This window comes from Hyla sarda, chromosome 1, assembly GCF_029499605.1.
Source record: "Hyla sarda isolate aHylSar1 chromosome 1, aHylSar1.hap1, whole genome shotgun sequence".
NCBI classification, from domain to species: domain Eukaryota; kingdom Metazoa; phylum Chordata; class Amphibia; order Anura; family Hylidae; genus Hyla; species Hyla sarda.
This window is the reverse complement of record NC_079189.1, coordinates 314,411,858-314,426,517: the sequence shown is the minus strand read 5'-3', so window position 1 is coordinate 314,426,517 and position 14,660 is coordinate 314,411,858. Positions and strand designations below refer to the sequence as shown.

General features: G+C 41.5%; 1 protein-coding gene across 1 annotated transcript in view; it reads right to left on the bottom strand.

The window, feature by feature from the left end:
• MELK (maternal embryonic leucine zipper kinase) overlaps positions 1-14,451 on the bottom strand; it is a 40,650-nt gene extending 26,199 nt beyond the window's left edge. Inside the window, exons 1-4 of the mRNA XM_056518285.1 lie at positions 14,118-14,451; positions 3,466-3,560; positions 2,075-2,160; positions 1,197-1,313 (exon numbers count right to left, since the gene is read on the bottom strand). Of these exons, the coding sequence (XP_056374260.1) occupies positions 1,197-1,313; positions 2,075-2,160; positions 3,466-3,529 (267 nt within the window). The 5' untranslated portion in view covers positions 3,530-3,560; positions 14,118-14,451. The remainder of the gene's footprint in view (positions 1-1,196; positions 1,314-2,074; positions 2,161-3,465; positions 3,561-14,117) is intronic.
• Positions 14,452-14,660: the final 209 nt, after the last annotated feature.

The following is a 14,660-nucleotide window of genomic DNA, read 5'->3' as shown; positions in this document are numbered from 1 at the left end:
CATGGCAAAGAACAGAGCCAGTACTGCAGTATATAGCAACGTAGGCCCCTATGTGCCAGCATGTATTTTTTTTCCATCTGAGGGTATGTTCACACTGAAATATCTGCGAGGAATTTGCGCTGAACAAATCCGCTCTCAAATGAGTTTTTTCCGCGCAGTATCTACGTGGAATTCCGCACAGAAATCAGTGCGGAGTTCAGCGCGGCATAGGAGACCTTGTAAAAAAAAAAAAAAAAAATTTGCGCAAATTCCGCACTAATTCCCCGCGGAAGTGTGGCGGCCTGAAAAAAAAAAATAAAAAAATAAATTACATCGACTTCTATAGAGTTACGACACGAATTCCGCATTAACGACACACATGTTCATTCTTCATGCAGAACAGAATTCAGTGACCGAATTCCCTAGCGGAAATTCCTCAGTGTGAACTGAGGAGCAGAATTTTCATTACATGCTATGGGGTTTTTCACTGCTGAATGATTTGGAGAGGAATAAGCGAGCAGAATTACTTGCGGAAATTCCTTTCCAAACCCTCAGTGTAAACATACCCCCCCCCCCCCCCCAAATCATTGCTTCTAGGTAAGAATACCTTTCGAATACTACAATTGTGTATAAACCAGGCAGTAAAAGAAATAACCATACAGAACTGTAATTTGGTCAGCATGATCATGCAATAAAATAACTATTCAATGAGCAGCTAATTCAAGTGACAACCAATATGACTGTACATAGACCTAAAAGAAACTCCTAACTACAAACAAAGTAGCAGATTCATACTTCCCAAGACCCCAAACAGACAGATAAGGCAGGGAGCAGGCACTAACCCTACCCGAGTGCTAATGGACAAAAGCTAAGGAGTCATGAATAACAGCAGCTATGTACTAAAGCCACAGCAAGACCGATCTCAGCTTTACATTTTAATATCTTATTTGTTCTTTATGTAGAAGATCAATGAATACAAGAATGGAGCGATATCTATGGGACCCATGTATATGAAATAGCATGAAAGTATAGCTATCACATATTCCAAGGGATTCCTACTACATTTTTGAAATTACGATATTCTTTCATTAAACCGTTTTTAAAAATATAAAAAATATAAGCTTTATTTTTTTTCAAAGGTAGATAGTTTGTAGTGTAGTGTAGTGTAGTGTTTGAGCTCCCGATGAGATAAGTACATTACATGAAAAGAAGCTAACCTCGAGAACCATGAACATCTTCTTTGGGGTCTCAATAACATTATAGAGTCTACAAACATGTTGATGGCTCAAATTCTTCATTGCATCAATTTCTGTCTTGACGCGAGGTAAATCATCCTTAAAATACATAAATTTATAACAAAAGCACAAAAAACACAATTACTTGAGTTTTTTTAATGAAGTGTCAAGCATTGAGAAATTCACTAAAGAAACCATCAAAAGGTTATATTGGCACATAGGAGATTGTTGCAGAAAGTTCTTTATGGAAATATGGTTGTGTGTGTGGCAGGTGAATACATTGCTGCAATTCAGTCAGATGAATGGGCAATTCCTACAACAAAACTGCTGCATGTGAACATACTTCTATTGGATAATCTAGTTTACAGTATTATATAGTGCAGTGCACATAACATTTGTGTGTGTGTGTGTGTGTGTGTGTGTGTGATAAATATAAATAGCTACTGGTGGACAACCACTTTAAACTAGATATTCAACAAATGCACCAACACTTATCATATGGCTCGGTTTTAGGCACATTTAGTTTACACCCTTTGTATGCAAAGCCGCAACCCTTTACCCATATTTTTTCTGTTGGACAGATTTTGCGCCAAATAAGGAATAAGTTAAGGATGGCCTTATCGTGACGCTAGTTCAGCAATATTTTTACTTGTGAAAAATTAAGTATTTGGTGGATTTGCAAGGGATATGGATGTACCTCTGGTTACAAAACAAGTGTTTTCCTGCTAACTTACCATGCCACTGATAGCAAGGCACAGTCAAAGTGACCACCATGTCAAAGTGACCACAGTAGTCTGAAAAAGATTAATTTTCCATTTTAATATCAAGTTATAAAAAAGGGAAAGACTAGAATAAAATACCCCTAGAGACTCCTTGTCCATGATCTTGATGGCTACTTTCTCACCAGTCAGAAGATGAGTTGCAAGCTTAACTTTAGCAAATCCTCCTATGAAATAGACACAAGATATAGTAGTGGTTAGTAACAGAACCTAGGGCTGGGCGAGATGACCAAATATGTGCATCACGGTATTTTTGTAACTTATGGCGGTTCCCCGGTATATAATGTTATTTCCCCCCCCCCCAAATCATGTGACCTGCGAGCGCTGTTCTGCTCCCCCCCCCCAAATTAATCTTCAGCGCTGCGCTGTCCCCATGGGGGTACTACTCACATGTCACCCGCAAGCGCTGCCCTCCTCGTCCTCCTGTTTGTTGCGGGCCGCCTGCACCAGCTGGAACTCTGTACTGTAGGCTGACGGCCACATAGGGATACAGCTCATCACCGGCCGCAGCGATGTTCCACCTCAGCAGGTGATAGGCTGAGCGCACTGTCATGTAAGAAGCCGGCTTCTTACATGACAGTGGGCTCAGCCTATCAACGGCCGAGGCGGAACATCGCTGCGTCCGGTGATAGGCCGACGGCTCTTCAACGTACCTTCCGCAGGAAGAGTGTAAGGCTGACGTAGTAACGTGGTTTTGTATACCTTTTGCAGCCCGGGCATAGGGATACAGCTTACAGTACAGAGTTCCAACCAGCGCAGGCAGCCCACAAAAAACAGGAGGACGAGGAGGGCATCGCTTGCGGGAGACATATGTGATTAGTACCACGATGGGGACAGCGCAGCGCTGGGCTGATAATTCATTACTGAGGGGGAGGGGCCAAACCGGTATTGGGAAAAATTCATATCGTGCCGGACAAAAATTCAGTATGAACCGGTATACTGCCCAGCCCTAACAGAACCACAAAAAAATAAATAAATAAAAAAAATAAAATAAAAAAGAAAATTAAAACACATCCTTATGTCCATATGTCTGTACCTAAAAAGGTAAAAAAACAAAAAAAAATCCCTCAGCCATCTTATAGACTTAAAACCTATAATTTCAAAAAATTTGATATGTCAAAAGTTCTGATCATTTGGGGGGTCTCAGTGCTGCAACCCCACAGATCTTTAGATATTGTTCACAAAGCTTGTCTCCTGCAATGCGTCACAGTAAGTACACGATTCAGTCCGACTCAGTGCTTGCTCCGACTGCAGGAGACAAGCTCTGTAAACTGTAATGAAGCCCTTCTGCATTGAGTCAGACAGTTAAGCACATCATCATGTGCTTCTTGTTCAAGAAACTGTAATAAAGTAAAACACAAGTCTGAAGACATGACTGCATATACCTTCAGAAAGGGTCTAGAATGGAGTTTCAAATAAACAAAAAAAAAAAAAAAAAAAAAAAAAAAAAAAAAAAAAAAAAAAGTGGTTACCTGTACCGATGGTCTCATGTAGTTCGTAATGCTTGAGTAGTTCCTCATAATCGTCCATAGCCATATCTTTAGGTCTCAATTTCTAAGCAAAAGGTCTGCAAAAAAAGAAATTATAAAAAAAATAAAAGGATAATTTGGTGGAAAACCAGACACAGACACAGTTGTTCCTGACACAGACAGAAGTGTCAGCAGAGAGCACTGTGATCACACAGTAAACACACTCATATCTTCCTGTGGAACATACAGCAGCTGTTAAGTACTGGAAGGGTTAAGATTTTGATAATTAAGAAGTAATTAACAAGTTTGTTTAACTTTCTAGAACCAGTTGCTATGAAAAAATGTTTCCCATCAAAGTACAGTAACCCCCCGACATGCGATGGCCCCGACATATGATCAAGTCGACATACGATGGCCTCTCAGAGGCCATCACATGTCGATGTCAGCATCGACATATGATGCTTTTATATGTCGGATAGCAGTGTAATGTGCCCCAGCAGGTTCACTTACCTATCCCTGGGGTCCGGGCCTCGCTTTCCGGCGTCATTACGTAGCTGCACACGCCGTCCCGACGCAACAACCTAATAACGTCACCAGAAACCGAGGCCAGGACACGGGTGAAGATGCGGAAGACACAGGAGGACCCAGAAGAAGACGCCGGAGCAGCGGGACCTCCCCCATCGGGAGCGGTGAGGACACAGTCCGTAGCGGCGGGGACAGGTGAGTATTTAATGCACTTTCACATTACACGAATCCCTCAACATATGACGGATTCGATAAACGATGGGTCGTTTGGAACAAATTAACATCGTATGTGGAGGGACCACTGTACTCCTTTAAACTTAAGTAGGTCCTTCTGTAATTTCAATGCAATAAGTAATATAGCCTAGTTGTGTGGAATTGCACAAATTTGTAGGGCAATAATTTTTACGGAGTTCAAAATACGATAAATCTGACATGCCATCTTTATTATATGGGTCAGTACGATTCCAAATTAAATGTATTTTTGTTTTATGGTAAAAAAAAAAAAAAACTCTTTTTATCGGTACCATTTGTGTATTGATGGGACTTTGCTTAATACATTTTTTAGGGTATACAAAATGACCAAAAATAGGCATTTTTGGACCATGCGGTTTAATTAACATACTTTTATAGTTTGGATATTTTACGCATGCAGAGATACCACATGTTTATTTTTTTTATTATGGCGCTCTCTCACTTTGGAGCCCTGTCTTATTTCAAGGAAACAGTTTAGGCCCACATATGGGATATTTCCGTAATCGGGAGAAATTGCACTACAAATTTTGGGGGGGCTTTTTCTCCTTTTACCCCTTATGAAAAGGAAAAGTTGGGGTCTACAGCAGCCTGTTAGTGTTAAAAAAAAAAAAAAAAAAAAAAAAAATTTACACTAACATGCTGGTGTTGCCCTTCACTTTTTATTTTCACAAGAGCTAAAAGGAAAAAAAGACCCCGAAAATTTGTAACGCAATTTCTCCTGAGTACGGAAATACCCCACATGTGGGCGTAAAATGCTCTGCGAGCGCACAACAAGGCTCAGGAGTGAGCGCAATATGTACATTTGAGGCCTAAATTGGTGATTTGCACAAGGGTTGCTGATTTAACAGCGGTTCTGACATAAATGCAAATTAATACCCACATGTGACCCCATTTTGGAAACCACACCCCTCACGGAATGTAACAAGGGGTACAGTGAACCTTAACACCCCACAGGTGTCTGACAGATTTTTGGAACAGTGGACAGTGAAAATGAAATTTTTTTTTGTTTGCACAGCCCACCGTTCCAAAGATCTGTCAACCACCAGTAGGGTGTAAATGCTCACTGTACTCCTTATTACATTCCTTGAGGTGTGTAGTTTCCAAAATGGGGTCACATGTGGGGGGTCCACTGTTCTGGCACCACGGGGGAGGGCTTTGTAAATACACATGGCCCCCCCCCCCCCGACTTCCATTCCAAACAAATTATGTCTCTAAAAGCTCAATGGCGCTCCTTCTCTTCTGAGCATTGTAGTTCGACCGCAGGGCACTTGACATATTTCCATACTCAGAAGAAATGGGGTTACAAATTTTGGGGGCATTTTTTCCTATTACCCCTTGTAAAAAAAAAAAAAAAAAAAAAGTAAAATTTGGGGAAAAAAAAAACTGCATTTTAGTGAAATATTTTTCTTCTTCATTTACACATTCAATTTTAACAAAAAGTTGTCAAACACCTGTGGGGCTCACCGTACCCCTTGTTACGTTCCGTGAGGGGTGTAGTTTCCATATTAGTGTGCGATGTGGGGGGGGGGTTGCTGTCCTGGCACCATAGGGGCTTCCTAAATGTGACATGCCCCCCAAAAACCATTTCAGAAAAACTCACTCTCCAAAATCCCACTGTCGCTCCTTCCTTCTGAGCCCTCTACAGCGTCCGCCGAACACTTTACATCCACATATGAGGCATTTCCTTACTTGAGAGAAATTGGGTTACAAATTTTGAGAGGATTTTTCTCCTTTTACTTCTTTTAAAAACTGGGTCTACAAGAACATGAGAGTGTAAAAAAATGAAGATTTTGAATTTTCTCCTTCACTTTGCTGCTATTCCTGTGAAAAGGGTTAACACACTTCCTGAATGTCATTTTGAATACTTTGAGGGGTGCAGTTTTTATAATGGGGTCATTTATGGGGTATTTCTAACCAGAAGACCCTTCAAATCCACTTCAAACCTGAACTGGTCCCTGAAAAATTCCGATTTTGAAAATTTTGCGAAAACTTGAAAAATTGCTGCTGAACTTCGAAGCCCTCTGGTGTCTTCCAAAAGTAAAATCATGTCAACTTTATGATGGAAACATAAAGACATATTGTATATGTGAATCAATATATAATTTGGAATGTTTATTTCCCTTACAAGCAGAGAACTTCAAAGTTATAAAAATGCAAAATTTTCAAATTTTATCTAATTTTTGAATTTTTCACCAAGAAATGATGCACATAAATCGACGAAAATGTACCACTAACATAAAGTAGAATATAATCTCGGAATCAAATTTTTAAAGTAAAAGCATCCCAGAGTTATTAATGCTTAAAGTGACAGTGGTCAGATTTGCAAAAAATGCTCCCGTCCTTAGGGTCATAATGGGCTCCGCCCCCAAGGGGTTAAACAAACAGACTGCAATGTGTTCCGCGAGTATTTCCACCTGAATGAGCAACGCCATTCTTCAGGCGGAAATTTTCAAGCGGATTTTCCATTCCCAAATTCCGAAGTGTGAATTTGTGAATGGAAAACTATTCACTATACATTTTAGTAAGAGGAATTTCTGCCTTCAATTTCAAAATCGGAATTGCAGGCGGAAATTCCGTAGTGTGAACCTAGCCTAAGGGTAGGTTCACATTGCAGTCAGGCAGTTTGTTGGCAATTCCTTCAAAAACGACAGGAATTTAGTAGAGAAGAAAAAAAATAAAATGAGTGCATACACCATTTTTTCTCGTGCCAAACAGACCCAGAATGGGACAGGGCACAACGGCAATGTAAACCTAGACTAAGGCACTAAACACTTGTTGCCACACTCCCTATTCAGGCACCGTTGGTCTCCTTTAATGTTTTCTTGCCTTTCCTCCCAATGTTGCAACACCAAGTATCACAATGCTTGCCAGCATGAAATTGGGCACATGCTTTTGCAAGTTAGCGCCAGTAAATAGGTTTTCTTGTGCAGAATGGCATTGGTAGGTGCTTGTGGTGCGACTGTATACCATGTACCCCCAGCCACGACAAAAGGGGCAGCAGCAGGTGAAAAAAAGCAATGGGAAACACTGGGGTGGAGCGCTGCATTGGGATCCACGGGACCCAATAGAAAACTTGCGGGCTGTCATGGGGTTGACGTGGGTGGTCACAGAACTTACAGCGGGTCCCATAAAATTCCACAAACCTCTGAAATGCCACTGTGATAAAATGTTTGCGGGAGCAGGCAGGATTAGACACCCGTTGTGAGAGACGGCAGTAATGGTCAGAAATCCAGCGGAAGCTGTATTAAGATAAGTCCTGCACAGGGCTCTACACTGGGGACAAAATTTTACTTTACATTACAGTACAAGGGACTATGAGGGCTACCCTTGACAGAGAAACCTTATTTAAAAAAATAAAAAAAAAAATAATGGAATAATTCTGTGTACACATGGCCCATTTGCCTTTGACTTGGCTCAGATAAAGGCTTCTGCGCTCCTCCCTTTATTTGTTTAAGGCAGCCAAAAGATCTCATGGTTTGCCAGTTTACATCTTCATACAGTTCTGTACAATGAACATACAGTTATTATAACAGAATAATGACACAATAAGACCATGAATGCGAGAACAGCTTATCAACGCTAAATAACACTATTATGCTAAATATATCATTGTACTGTGAATAAATACCTCACAGCAGTATATGCAAGAATACTATAAAGAATAGTTACAAATAAATCAAGTCTTCTGCCAAAAGCGTGGGATATTTCTTCAGGAATACAACTTAAAACAGGTTTCTTTAAGAAAAAAAAAAAAAAAAATATATACAAACATGCTCTAGCAACTGATAGATTATCATTTCTTGAACTGTGCACATTGATTACCCCCTCTTTACAATAGCATTGATGTATAGCAACATAGGACCGTAAAGCACAAGTACTCCTGTGTATGTAGACAGAGTGCAGCCATGAAGTCTCTACAATACGCACTAGATTCTACACTGCTCAAAAATATAACATCCTAGATCTGAATGAACTAATCGTATGAAATACTTTGATCTTTACATAGTTGAATTTACTGACAACAAAATCACACAAAAATTATCAGTGGAAATCAAATTTATCAACCCATGGAGGTCTGGATATGGAGTCACACTCAATCAAAGTGGAAAACCACACTACAGGCTGATCTAACTTTGATGTAATGTCCATAAAACAAGTCAAAATGAGGTTCAGAAGTGTGTGTGGCCTCCACGTGCCCGTAAATAAAAAATAAATAAATAAATAAATCATTTAAAAAAAAAAAGAGGGTGAATGGGACTGTCCGAGACACAGGTGATTCCTGCGATCATGTGATTGATTGGTCGGAACAACCGACCAACCACTACCCTGCTGGGCGGTGATCGGGGGTCTCCTACCTATGCCTGGCCCAGCGGGGGTCCCCTCGGGAGCGGCAGTGGTCCCGGCAGCAGGATACAGCAGGAGGTGAGGCCTGTTCACCTCTTGCTGTTGCTTAGCAACAACTCAGAATGCACAGCCAAAGGGCATGGGCTGGTAGTTTTGCAACAGCTTGAGTTCCAGCAACAACTCGCGTTCCAGCAACAACTCGCAGCATGCCCTTTGGTAGTCTGTACATGCTGGGGGTTGTAGTTATGCAACAGCTAAAGGCACATTTTTTACTATGAAAAAGTGTGCATCCAGCTGTTGCTTAACTACAACTCCCATAATGCATGGACAGCCGACGGGCATGCTGGGAGTTGTAGTAGTGTGCCTCCAGTATGTGGAAAACTACAACTCTCAGCATGCCCTTCGGCTGTCAAATACAGTTTTGCACGAGCTGAAGGCACACTGGTTGTGAAACAGACTTTGTGTCCTAACTCAGCGTTTCACAACCAGTGTGCCTCCAGCTGTGGTGAAACTACAACTCCCAGCATGCACTAAGCGACCATACATGCTTTTAGTTCTAGTTTTGCAACAGCTGGAGGCACACTGGTTATGAATCACTGATTTAAACTCTGTTTCACAACCAATATGTCTCCAGCTGTTGCATAACTACAACTCCCAGCATGTATAGTCTGTCAGTGCATTCTGGGAGTTGTAGTTTTGAAACTGAAGGTTTGCCTCCCCAATGTGAATGTACAGGGTACATTAATACGGGCGGGGGTTTACAGCGAGTTTTCTGCGTCAAGTTTGAGATGCGGCATATTTTCCGCTGCAGCTCAAACTCCCAGCGAGAAACTCACTGTAAACCCCCTCCCGTGTGCCCTTAAAACACTACACAAAATAAAAAGTAAAAAACACTACATATACACACCCTTACACAGTTTCCATCCCCCACTCCCATTTATCATTTTCGCAAAGGAAAATAGCCCCAAAATTTGTAACCAAAATTTGTAACCTTATTTCTTCCGAGTATGGAAATACCCCATGTGTGGATGTAGAGTGCTCTGCGAGCGAACTACAACGCTCAGAAGCCATTGGGCTTTTGGAGAGAGAATGTGTCTGAAATTGAAGGCCATGTGTGCCCCCATAGTGCCAGAACAGTGGACCTCACGGAATGTAACAAGGTGTGCAGTGAGCATTTTCACCCCACTGGCGTAACAGATTTTTGGAACAGTGGTCTGTGAAAATGAAAAATTAGGATTTTTCATTTGCACAGCCCACTGTTCCAAAGATCTGTCAAACGCCAGTGTGGGGGGGGGGGGGGGGGGGTAAATGCTCACTGCACCCCTTATTACATTACATGAGGGGTGTAGTTTCAAAAATGAGGTCATGTGGGGGGGGGGGGGGGGATCCACTGTTCTGGCAGCATGGTGGCTTTGAACGCACATGGCCCCTGACGTCTATTCCAACCAAATTCTCTCTCCAAAAGCTCAATGGCGCTCCTTCTCTTATGAGTATTGTAGTTTGCCCGCAGAACACCTTACATCCACATATGGAGTATTTCCATACTCAGAAGAGATGGGGTTACAAACTTTTGGTACAGCTTGTAACGTTCCTTAAGGGGTGAAGTTTCAAAAATAGTATGCCATGTGGGTTTTTTTTTCCCTGTTCTGGCACCAAAGAAACTTCCTAAATGCGACATGCCCCGCTAAAACCATTTCAGCAAAATTTGCTTTCCAAAAGCCAAATGTGACTTCTCTTCTGAGCATTGAAGTGCGCCAGCAGAGCATTTTACATCCACATATGATGTATTTCCTTACTCAAGAAAAGTTGGGTTACAAACTGGGAGGGGGGGGGGGGATTTCTCTCCTTTTACCCCATGTAAAAATTCAAAAACTGGGTCTACAAGAAAGAGTAAGAAAAAAAATAAATTAAGATTTTGAATTTTCTCCTTCACTTTGTTGCTATTCCTGTGAAACACCTAAAGGGTTAACACATTCTGAATGTCATTTTGAATACTTTGAAAGGTGCAGTTTTTTTTATAATGGGGTCATTTATGGAGTAATTCTAATATGAAGGCCCCTCAAATCCACTTCAAGACTGAACTGGTCCCTGAAAAATACTGATTTTGAAAATTTTGTGAAAAATTGCTGCTATACTTTGACACCCTCTAATGTCAACTTTATGATACAAAAAAAATAAAAAAATAAAACACGTTTACATTTTTTCAGGAAATTTTGGAATTCTCACCAAGAAATAATGCAAGTATCTAAAAAAAATAATTTTACCACTATGTTACAGTAGAATATGTCACAAAAAAAGAAATAAAAATCTCAGAATCAAAGTTCATAAGTACAAGCATCCCAGAGTTAATGCTTAAAGTGACAGTGGTCAGATGTACAAGAAACGCTCTGGTCCTTAACCCCTTAAGGACCGAGCGATTTCACGTTTTTTTGCATTTTCGTTTTTTCCTCCTTTCCTTTAAAAAATCATAACCCTTTCAATTTTGCACCTAAAAATCTGTATTATGGCTTATTTTTTGCACCACCAATTCTACTTTACAGTGACTTTAGTCATTTTACCGAAAAATCCACAGCTAAACAAAAAAAATATAATTCATTGTGCGACAAATTCGAAGAAAAAAAATGCTATTTTGTAAATTTTGGGGGCTTCCGTTTCTACGCAGTACATTTTTCGGTAAAAATGACACCTTATCTTTATTCTGTAGGTCCATACGGTTAAAATGATACCCTACTTATATAGGCTTGATTTTGTATTACTTCAGAAAAAGAAAAAAAAAAAAAAAAAATCCATGCAGGAAATTTTATATGTTTAAAATTGTCATTTTCTGAGCCCTATAACTTTTTTATTTTTCTGTGTTCAGGGCGCTATGAGGGCCCATTTTTTGCACCGTGATCTGAAGTTTTTAGCGGTACCATTTTTATTCTGATCAGAGTTTTTGATCACTTTTTTGTGGTATAAAAAGTGATCAAAAATGCGCCATTTTGGATTTTGGAATTTTTTTGCGCGTATGCCATTGAACGTGCGGTTTTAAAAGCGGTATATTTTTATAATTTGGACATTTCCGCACGCGGTGATACCACATATCTTTATTTTTATTTACACTTTTATTTTGTTACTAGGAAATGCCGGGTGATTTAAACTTTTAATTCAGAAGGGAATACCTGAAAGGGTTACATTTTTTTTTTTTTTTTTGCGAGCTCATAGCTCCTATATAGGGACCTATGAGCTTGCAATGGCTGATTGCATACACAGATTGTTGTCTTTCCGTTGCATGGCAACAAGCATCGGCGGTTGATTGCTCCAGCCTGTAACTCAGGCATGGAGCAATCAATCAGAGTCGGGATGCCGACGGAAGAAGGTAGGGACCTGCTTCTTTTCGGGTAGCTGATCGGGGCATCGCGATTTTATCGCGATGACCCCGATCAGACGGGAAGCATTTACTTTCGATGCGGCGCTTCGGAAGGGTTAATAGCGCGTGGTCGAATGATCACGGCCGTGCGCTATTAGCCGCGGGTCCCGGCTGTGAATATGCGCCAGGACCATCCCGCTATGATGTGGGGTCCCGCCGGGACCCCGCATTATAGACAGGAACCAGACTTAGGACGTACTCATATGTCCTAAGTCCTTAAGGAGTTAAAGGGGTACTCCCGTGGTAAATTTTATTTTTTAAATCAACTGGTGCCAGAAAGTTAAACAGATTTGTAAATTACTTCTATTAAAAAAATCTTAATCTTTCCAGTACTTTTTAGGGTCTGTATATCACAGAGGAAATGCTTTTCCTTTTTGGAACACAGTGCTCTCTGCTGACATCTCTGTCCATAGCAGCATATGTTTGCTATGGGGATTTTCTCCTACTCTGGACAGTTCTGAAAATGGACAGAGATGTCAGCAGAGAGCACTGTGGTCATGATGTCAGCAAAGAGCTCTGTGTTCTAAAAAGTAAACCATTTCCTGTATAGTATTCAGGAGCTAATAAGTACTGGAAGGATTACGATTTTTTAATAGAAGTCATTTACAAATCTGTTTAACTTTCTGGCACCAGTTGATTTAGGGTACGTTCCCACACAGCGTATTTTGCTGCGTATTTGGTGCTGCGTATTTTCCTACCCATTGACTTCAACAGAGAAAAAAAAAATACGCAGCAGCAAATACGCCGTGTGGGAATGTACCCTTAAAAAAAAAAAAAAAAAAGTTTTCCACAGGAGTACCCCTTTGAGGTCATATTGAGCTGTGTCCTTAAGGGGTTAAGTGGACATACTTTCAGTCAGCAGACTTCCACTGTGAAGTTTCCACAGTCTAAACAGAACAGAAAAATCCCACTATGGGTGCGTTCCCACCTGGCGTATACGCAGCGTATTTGACGCTGCACAAATTTTACGGCAGCAGCAGGAAATACGCTGCGTATCCCTTTCTCACTATACACACCGGGCTTTCCAGCGGCAGCCCTATGTGTGTAGTGAGTTTTGGAGGCGGGGCCGTGTGCTGGCGTGTCTGACGCGCAGCCACGCCTCCAAAACTCACTACACACATAGGGCTGCCGCTGGAAAACCTGGTGTGTGTATAGCGAGCAAGAGATACGCAGCGTATTTCCCGCTGCTGCCATAAATTTTGCGCAGCATCAAATACGCTGCGTATACGCCCTGTGGGAACGCACCCTAAAAAGAAAGGGACTCTGCTGCAAGTGGATTTCTGCAATGGAATCAAGCCCTAAAGGTACATTCACACACATAGGATCCTGCGCAGATTTGATGCGCAGGATTTGTAACTGCCGATTAGAAGTTGTGCTCAGTCATTTAGTTTACATTGAAATCTGCAGCAGAAAATCCTGTGCATCAAATCTGCATAGAATACTGTATGTGTGAATAGACCCTTAAGGAGAACTCCAGCAACATTTTTATTTATCTACTCGACATGGGCTGCAATAATTAAAATAAACTTTCAACTTACCTTTCGCTGCCATTCCCCAGCCAATCTTCTTCCAGGTTTTGGTGCCCGCCCGCCACCACACACTGGGCACAGCTAATCGCCAGCTGCAGCAATAGACCCATTATGAGCAGTAAAAGGCTGCACCGCAATGTGACACATCAGGCACCAAAACCCAAGAAGAGCCAGAGCACTAATCGGGGGAGCAGCAGAAGGTAAGTTACAGTTTATAAGTTTTAATGGCAGGAAAACAGACAGCATCATCCCCAGTACTAACCTGGTCAGGCTGTAGTAATAGAGTGCTGATCTTATAGATCAATGTACTGCTTATGTGTTACATTGATTTCTATAAACAATGAAACATTGGGGAGGTGAAAAAAAATAAATAATTTCTATTCACTCCCTGTCCCCAATTAAACGCCAGTATTTCCAATCCAGGGTGCCTCCAGCTGTTGCACAACTACAACTCCCAGCATGGCCTTGGCTAGGAGTTGTAGTTTTTCAACAGCTGTTGGGGAAATACTGCCCTTCACACATCAGCCTAATAGTAAGGTGAGCGCAGTCTACTGTACAGCAGCCCCAGCATTACACAATGATGGCGGATCACCGACCTGTCACCGGCTCCGATCCGCAGCACGTACAGTCAATGAGCCGCCGCTGCTCCGCAGGACACTGGGCAGAGCCTACTACATCTGACGGAAGGAACATTTAAATTTGCCGGGGAACAAAGACAACTTCCGGCCAGAGCGCAGCAACCAATAGAATCAAATCGCTGCAGCCTAGCGCTGGGCAGCGGCGCAAAGCATGCCGGGAGGAAGGTCGTGCAGATGTAGCGAAACATGGGGATGTGACGATGCGGAAGCGCCATGATGGTGCAGGAATAGAAGTAGACCGTGCACAGTGTTATTTATTACGTGACCCCTTTCCATAAGGAGCTGAGAAAAAAAAAATGAAACTGTATCTTTCTGTATCTAAGTCTGTGGTGTGTGTTACTGCCTGCTGAATGTAAAGACTGTCAAATGTGATACTGTCTCCTCAGCTGTGTTTAACCCCTTAAAGTGTAGCTCCCACCAAGTACTATATAATCTAATATGTCCCTACCTAGTAGTAATCTAGCCCTAACCCCCTACCTGGCTTAAACATTTTTTTTAATC